This window comes from Lactuca serriola, chromosome 4 (genome assembly GCF_051521515.1).
Source record: "Lactuca serriola cultivar US96UC23 chromosome 4, Lser_US96UC23_V15, whole genome shotgun sequence".
NCBI lineage: Eukaryota > Viridiplantae > Streptophyta > Magnoliopsida > Asterales > Asteraceae > Lactuca > Lactuca serriola.
The window spans coordinates 399,054,254-399,062,855 of NC_136411.1; the positions used below are offsets into that span (position 1 = coordinate 399,054,254).

At 39.3% G+C, this 8,602-nt stretch overlaps 1 protein-coding gene across 2 annotated transcripts; it reads left to right on the forward strand.

Moving 5' to 3' along the window:
* The first annotated feature begins 5,152 nt into the window (after positions 1-5,152).
* LOC145097985 (Protein kinase superfamily protein) lies at positions 5,153-8,270 on the forward strand. 2 transcript variants are annotated; one of them, XM_079035676.1, is made up of 7 exons: positions 5,153-5,890; positions 6,155-6,364; positions 6,443-6,660; positions 6,734-6,860; positions 6,965-7,042; positions 7,263-7,452; positions 7,555-8,270. In XM_079035676.1, the coding sequence occupies exons 2-7, from the start codon at positions 6,217-6,219 to the stop codon at positions 7,952-7,954; spliced, it is 1,161 nt and encodes a 386-aa protein (XP_078891802.1). In that variant the 5' UTR covers positions 5,153-5,890; positions 6,155-6,216; the 3' UTR covers positions 7,955-8,270. The 2 variants fall into 2 exon arrangements, with proteins under 2 accessions (XP_078891802.1, XP_078891803.1); XM_079035677.1 differs by having other exon boundaries at positions 5,153-6,364.
* The last annotated feature ends 332 nt before the right edge of the window (positions 8,271-8,602 follow it).

Below are 8,602 nucleotides of genomic sequence, written 5' to 3' on the forward strand. Positions count from 1 at the left end.
CACGGTTCATGACTTTACAGTCATTGAAGGGTGTACGGTCTAAGGAGATACACTAGAACGTAAACACCTATTGTTCATGGAAAAGTGACGATTTCAAGGAAAAACACAAGAATCCTAACTAGATATAAGTATAAGAGGATGATACTTACAATTTGAAGGCAAAGAAAGGTGTTTTTGGTCCAATACAGTAAGGTGTTCTTGAGGATTCTTGAATATCTAGATAAAAAGGTGAAATCAATGGATGAATCAAGAGTGAATCATGGATATAGGAAGGATTAATACCCAAAGGAAGGAATCACTTACTTTCTTGAGGATTCCTTGAGCAAACTTGATGAATGTAGAGAGAGAGAAGGCCTTTGAAGTATGTAAAGTGACAAATAAAGGCCATATACCCTATATATAGGGTAGAGTTTTCGGTCAAAGGGGTGGGGTGGGGGGTGTATGACCGTAAACTCGAGTTTGCGGTCGTACACTCCTTTCGAAGGGGGTGTTTGGCTCGGATGCTATGCTTTGACATGGAAAAACTCCTTCTTGGACCCAAGCCTCGATTGTACTGAGTTTAAAATATTTAATTAGACCCGAGATAATGCTGACAAGAGCAGACATAAATTTTGAATTGATTTATTTTTAACGGTATGAACGGAAGAAATTTCGAGTTGTCACATAAGGCCTAAAGGCCCAAAGTCCACTGCCTGGCCCAACTCGAGGCCCAAAACACTCCAAGCCCATAACTGATGAGTACGCGAGGCGTACTCCCTTGTACGCTAAGCGTAATGGCTGAAGGTGGTGTACGCTACACGTACCTGCATGTACGCCCAATGTACTCCTCTGTTAAGCTACTTTTCCATTAAGTGCTTAATACTTCATTCCAACAGCTACAGTTATAGATCCAAGTCCTCTTCGACATCTTAATCCATAAAGTTGATTACTTGGTGGCTTGCAATCCACCAAATGAGCCCAAACTTGAAATGTGACAACAAACTTCCATGAAAAGGGCTAGATCTCATGCATGGCCACAAATGATCCCTAAAGATTGAAACTTTATTGCTTATGGGACTCACATGATACTAAAGGTGGCAACACTGGACCTAAAAACTTGTTTGAATCATAAAGATCCATTGTTGGGACCAAAAGTGTCCATAAACTCATCCTAAGAGAGATCTAAAAGATTAATCATCAAGCTCATGACTTTATATCTTGAAAAGGTCTGAAGTAAAGCAACAATCCCATATTTGAACCTTCACTTTTACACTAACACCTTGTCTTGAACTTTGCTTCCTTGAAGGGTGGATCCAAAACACCAAAATGCTCTTACAAAGCCTTCCAAGCTCCAAGGACACTCAAAGAAGATTAGGGTTTCGTGAAAACTATCTAAGGGTGAGAAGGAGGCTGACCCGTGAGGGTATAATGTTCTTTATATAGTGGCACACCCTAAAAATTAAGGTTTAGGGACTCTGAGCGTACACTGGGTGTACTTCTCGTACGGTGGGCGTACGTCTCCAACACCCGCGACCACTTATCCCCTCTACGCTGGGTGTACTCTTGTGATGGCCACCTTGCATGCATGTGATCTCCTTGCCACTTTTCTCTACTAAGGACCAATAATGCCAATAACCTCAAAGTACTATAAATTCTTCATTCTAAGTCTGTTTCCTACGAACTTCATATCCACGAAAAAGTGGTGAAAAACCCTACGCTCCCAGCCCTACAACCTTCCGAATAAGACCCAAGACCCATAAAAGGCCAAATCGACAGATTATGCTCATACCCTTGGCCTCCTAAGTCGCAACCGAGGACCTTCTAAAACGGGTGTTACAAGCTGATGAAAGGTTCTAAGCAAGTTTGATATATTGACGTTCATCTCTTCTTGTTCGAACTATAGCATTATGTTCCAACATAATTTCTCTTACCTTCTCAACGATCATTTTCCAGTTTTCAGCTAAATCTTCCAAATCAATAGTTAACCACTAGTGGCTGAGGAACTTCCAGTGTAACAACCCAAATTTTCAATAAAATTTTTCATTTTTAAATAACGAATTAATTTCCATAAATTATAAAATTCCAATCACAATTGTTTTCAAATTCATAACATCAGATAAATTATTCATAAAATCAGAGTGTCCCCAAACAAAACACTAGAGAGTGCATGCCGCGCCATCACGCCGTGGTCTTGCCCTTAGATCCTGAAGTACCTGAAAGAACCAACAAATTGTAACCTAACGCTTAGTGAGTTCCCCATAACATACCCCACACAACCCGCATAATCACATAAAACATATCAGCCATATAAACTACATAAGCCATGCATATAAACATATAAGGATGCCCTGGAAACCCTCCAGGGTCTTACTCTGGGTGTCATGGGAACCCCCACATGGTCTTAGCCCAATGCCTCGGGAACCCCCCAAGGTCTTAACTAAGGATTCCCTGGAAACCCTCCAAGCTCTCACACCCTACTGCCCCGGGAACCCCCCGAGGTGTTTACTTAGGATGCCATGGAAACCCTCCAATATCTTACACCCAAGTGCCTCGGGAATCCCTCGAGGTCTTTCATGCAAGTATCACAAATACAACTAGAATAACACATACCACATAATCAACTAGCATACCACATAGCAAATCATGGACCAGCCTTGGTACCTTCGACCCATTTGTATGGTGAGGAGACTCACCTTAGTCTGTTGAATCTGAAAGCTACTCGCCTAACAGTCTGAAACCACCCGTGCTGAACAATAATATCATTAACCTTAAATTAGGATTAAATACAATCTAATTAAAAAGCCCAATTACCTAAGCCCAAGTCCTTCCATAATGGCCCAAGAGTCTTTCCTTTTATAATGGGATCAAAGTCCATGCACAAAACTATTAATGGGCCATATGGCCCAATAAGGCCCACCCAAAACAACTATGGGCCCAAAATACCAAAATCAACCCAAAAATCAAAAAGGAGTCCAACCCAACGTTGAATAAGGCCCAGTGGCTTGCGGGCCCAAAACCCATCTGAGTGCATACGCCTTGCGTACGACTCCAGTACGACCAACGTACTAGTTCCTTAAGCGGTACACGTTGCGTACATGTTGTTACCCACGACGTACAAGTCAGACATGCACAAATGACCATTAAGCTCTTAATGCTTGGGATATTAACGTCAAGCTTTAGATCTGAGTCCATTAAGACGTTCTAATGCATAAAGTTGGCAACTTTATGTCCTTGCATTCTCCATATGTTCCCAACAACCCCTTATAATCCATTAAGATCTTTCCAATGGTCTTAACTCATGCATGAGGTCAAAACACTCATCAAGACTGCATTTTTATGGTATGAATGAACTAAGGGACCTCAGATCTACTCTTCCTAAGCTCTGGAGTTGCTGAAACTCCCAAGAGATTATCCATAAACACAAATGAGACAATATAGATAACCCTAGCTCAGTCTAATGAATAAGTTGGCAAGATTAAGACTTTATACCTCTATAAGCTCCTCAACGTGAACTAGATGCGAGATCTTAAAGCCCAATGCCACCCCAAGCTTGCTTACTAACTTCTTCTTCTTGAATAAGCTCCAAAATGGCCACCACCACACTTCTATGCTCTAAAATCACACTCTTAATGGGAAACTGAGGTAAAGGGACGAAATGAGACTCTAGAGGCTGATTAGGGTTTAGTCAAAGAGGCTTAAGGATGTTTAAATAAGTGTCAAGTCCGAGAATTAGGGTTTTGCCCTTCTGTTGCGTATGCACTGCGTACTTCTTGGTACGCCCAGCGTACGCGGCTACCCTCCGCGATCATTTATCCTTAGTACACTAAGCGTACTCCTAGAGTACGCCTCACGTACTAAGGGACCATTATGCCATACTTTTCCATTTTAAGGGTCCAAAGAGTAATACCTGATTTGGAGTGTTACAACTCTCCCCTACTTGGACTAGACTTCGTCCTCGATGTCCGCAGACGCAAACAAATCCGGGTAATGCTCCCGCATCTCATCCTCCGGCTCCCATGTGCATTCGGATCCCTTTCGGTGCTGCCATTGCACCTTTACTAGTTTCACCTCTTTTTTACAAAGAACCTTAGTCTTTCTATCCAAAACCGCAATGAGTTTCTCAATATAGTTCAGACTCTCATCTACTTGAATGTCGTCCAGAGTGATAACTACAGCTTAATCAGGGACACATTTCCGAAGCTGGGACACATGGAAGGTGTTATGAATCTGACTCAGCTCATCCGGGAGGTCCAGTCGATATGCAACCCTATCGACTCAGGCAAAAATCCTGAACGGACCAATAAATCGAGGTCCCAACTTGCCCCTCTTCCGAGTGAATTACTTACCGCAGTCAAAGCCAATAGGGAAAGTCAAGTCAAGAGAGAGTCTCTTTCCGATTAGTGCATCTCACCTTTCCAATTCATTCCGAGTTAGAAAAAGTAAGTTCGTTTCCGGATAAAGTCCTCTTAAATGGATTACTAGTTCCTTCCCGATCAATGTTAACTAAGATTATGTTTTACAAACATAATCACATCGAGTAGGAATATTATAAAATTTATATAATTTTGTTTGTCTTAGGACGAATGTTTGTTTGATTAAATTTATTTTGTTTGATGAATCATTTAAATTATGCAAATAGAGGCAGTAGTATTGGTTTAGGGGTGTGAGTTGATGAAAATTAAAATTTGAGGGGGAAAATGAGATGGTGGTGAAACTGCTGTATATTAAGTTAATAATGGTGGTATTATTTGATTAGCTGGAGAAGGGTATCTATCTCATCTATTATGATAGGAGCCTTCCAACTCCAACATATAGCGTGGGGCAGGGGACGTTGCTGGACAAGTTGAAAAAAGAACAGGGAGCAAAGTGTTAATCTTAAGAGAAGTCGGGGTGGGTTAACCTTAACCAAGATGCCTCTTGCCAATTGCCATAGACAACAGGGGAAAGAGGTCAACTGCTTAATAAAATAATGAACAGTTTTATTTATGGAGAAAAAATAATCATACGCTTAAAGAGGGACTGCAAATATTACCAGAATACTTTAAATTAAGGACCAAAACTGCAAAAGAAAAATATTTATGACAGAAGATGTAATTTACTCTAAATGAATTTTAGATAGGAGTATAATACAAAAGCTTCCAACTAACTCTCCTACCAGTATAGAGTACCAGACAACCCAATTCTACTGCTTTACAGCCCATAGTTGCCCCCATCACAGACTCTCTTTCTTTCTTTCTTTATTTTCTGACTATTACTAGTAGCAAGCCTAGCAGTGTAATTGGTTTTGTAATAAGTAATTTTTCTTCTTCCTCCCTCCTGTGCTGGTCTTTTCACCTTGGGATCGTCATTTCTTCTGCTCGTTTTTCATTTTCTGAAAAGATTCATTAGTACGAGTTGGTGATTCATTGCTAATTAGCGACAAAAATCAAATCTTTTTTCTTCACTGTAATTTCCCTTGCTGGATTGTTTCTTTTATTTATTATTTTTCAAAAATATATAATATATATTCCTTTGAGTTGGATTTCGAATGTGTGTGTCTGTGTCGGCGCGAGGTCACTTTCTGTCGGCATTGTTTCTCTGATGAGACGAAAGTATGGCGATGATGGTCTTCTTCCCCCCTCCGTTTCTTTAATTCAATTCTAAATTCATCTCTAAGCTCAAACTAGTCCCGTATGTATGTATGTATGTATGTATTATTAATAGCTCGGTATCCCGATCCCTTTACAGCCGCATTCCCCAATCATTCATCCGTTACTTTACAACCGACTTGAAGTACTTGGCTGATTGGTTACTCCAATGCCTACTAATTCTTGATTCAGAAATTGATGTCTGTGATCTGAGCAATTTCATTGGGTCTTTTACTTTTAGGGATCTTGCTAAGCTATTATTGTTCCAGCCCTCAACAGTTTGGGTATTGCTTTTCCTTCATTGTTTATATAATTAATGATTCATTTCTGCTTGATAATTTAGAGCCACCAACTACCAGAACTGGCATTGTACTTTACCAGTCTACACTTGTTGATAAACTACTGTCATATTCATCCATATAATTCGCTGTATCAATTGAGTCAAAGCAATGATTTCATCTCTCATTCCTACATCATTCTTCTTCTTATTTTTGTTGTGTGTTATTAAGGCACATCCGATGGGATATGTTTGATATGTATATATGCAGGGAGCAAGCCAAGTAGTAACTTGTACATAGCTGAATAAAAGTCGACAAGGTTCTCATACCAAATGTCAAGGACTCTTGCAGCAATAGTCGGAGGAGCTGCAGGAGCTGTGGCTTTGCTTGGGGTGGTGATTTTTGTCACATGGTTCTTCCTTTGTAATAACAGGAGTGTTTCTAGAACTTCAGAGACGGGCTCTTCTGATCCATCTCAAGGTCACTTTTCTTTTGTGATTGTTTGTTTATCAATTAATTTAAAATATTAACCGATTGTAATATGTATATACAATCCAGGTGGTGGAAGACCTCCGGGTCAGGGGGTGGAATTGGTGATCCGAGAAACAAGGGTGTTTAAGATTGAAGAATTGTGTTTGGCTACAAAGAATTTTAGTGACAAAAGTTTGATTGGGGAAGGAAAATTTGGGGAGGTGTACAAGGGCTTACTTGATGATGGTATGCTAGTAGCCATAAAAAGGCGACCTGCTCCCTTTAGTAACGACTTCATTGAAGAGGTAAAAAGATTCATTCATTCATTTGATTTGTGAAGTTGAAATATGTTATGTGAGTGATTTAAACTTGTTTCAGGTGAGATATCTGGCATCAATTCAGCACCGGAATATTGTGACTCTTCTAGGTTACTGCCAGGCAAATGATCAACAGATTCTTGTATACGAGTATGTGCCTAATGGAAGTGTTTCGGTCCACCTGTATGGTAATATATATATATATGTATATATATATCCATTCATATTATTATTTCTTTTTAATCCATCCATCCATCTGTCAACTTCCATTATTTAAATTTTCAACCTGCAGGGGGGGCTGGGGAGCACGTTACTAAAGAGAAGCTTGAATTCAAACACAGGCTTTCAATAGCTCTTGGGGCAGCTAAAGGTGATCCTCTGCAAAATCAGTGAGCATTTTTGGCTTTCCTGGTATTAGTTCATCTTTTGTTTTTTGTTTTTGTTTTTGTTTTTGTTTTTTTGTTTTTTTTTTTTGGTTTGGTTTGTTTCTATAGATAAACTGCAGATTCTTTTGTGCGTTAAATGATTTGAGCTGTTAAGTTATTATATACATTTTGCTCCTTAATTATATGTGTCATATATATGTTCAGGTCTGGCTCACCTCCACTCACTCAGCCCCCGGTTGACTCATAAGGACTTCAAAACAGCAAATGTTTTAGTAGATGAGAACTTCATAGCTAAAGTAGCTGATGCGGGGGTCCGGAATTTTCTATCAAGAGTTGACACAGCAGCAGGCCCGTCTTCTCAAATTACAGCTGATGAGATTTTTCTTGCTCCAGAGTGATACCCTACTTTTCATACATGGCTTTGTTTGTTTGTTTGTTACTCTCAAATTCCTGCAGCATTTTGCTGAATCTGTGTCTGTGTCTGTGTCTGGTATAGGGTGAGGGAGTTCAGACGCTTCTCTGAAAAGAGTGATGTCTACAGCTTTGGTGTGTTCTTGCTGGAGTTGGTAAGCGGGAAAGAAGCAGTGGGATTGATATCTTCAGACTCCAACCAGAATCTTGTGGAATGGGTGCAAAATCATCAAGAAGAAGGAACAATGTCAAGTGTTGTTATTGATCCACGAATTGGGAACAGCTTCACAACAGAAGGTATGGAAGAGTACATTGGGTTGATAATTGGATGTGTGGAGGTTTCCAGTGAGAGACGGCCTGCAATGAGTTCTGTGGTAATGGAATTGGATAGAATACTCGAAAAAGAAATGAGCTTGACAACTATTATGGGGGAAGGAACACCCGTTGTGACCCTTGGAAGTCAGCTTTTCAGGGCTGCAAAATAATGGAACTCCATTAATTCATTTATTTCATCTCCAAATTGTTGTGTGTTTATTTTTTTTTCCTTTTGTGAAAAGGAGATTCAGCTGTTTGATAAGTGTATAAAGAACAGCTGCTTGATTTTTATTTACTTTTTTTTTCTTTCTCAATTACCATTGCTTGAACGAACAAGAGTATTGATTGTGAATATAGGAGAGAAGGTGTGTGACATTGGTAATGCTTGGTATGTGGTACTTGTGAATGTTTCTTAATCTTGTTATTATGTATTTATGTTTAGTTTCAGAATTGCAATTGGAAGTGGTTCATTGCTGTTTTACTCCATTATGATTATTAGAAAAAGAAAAGAAAGAAATAGGCCATGTTAAATATTAGCTTTTACTTCATTATGGTTTCAGTTATGTTTATTTTATGTTGTGTATATGCACTTTGTATAGTTTGTGTCTCTATATATTTGATATCTATATAAGCAACCACGACTAGCAAATAAGTATCACAAAAAACCAACAAACATGTTACCATCCGAATCAAGAATATTCGTAACTAATATATTTAGTAGTCAACACATTTGGTTTTTAGTACCGTATCAATTGAGAAATTATGGTATGGTAATTAGGGGTGAGTATCAGAACCGGGATCTGTTTTCAGAACCGAAA

What these genes read in the sequence shown, in the direction of transcription:
- LOC145097985 (XM_079035677.1), top strand. Translation starts at nt 6,217, where the DNA reads ATGTCAAGGACTCTTGCAGCAATAGTCGGAGGAGCTGCAGGAGCTGTG. An exon ending in CTCTTCTGATCCATCTCAAG is followed by an intron (nt 6,365 to 6,442) that starts GTCACTTTTCTT and finishes TATACAATCCAG; the next exon opens with GTGGTGGAAGACCTCCGGGT. An exon ending in AGCTCTTGGGGCAGCTAAAG is followed by an intron (nt 7,043 to 7,262) that starts GTGATCCTCTGC and finishes ATATATGTTCAG; the next exon opens with GTCTGGCTCACCTCCACTCA.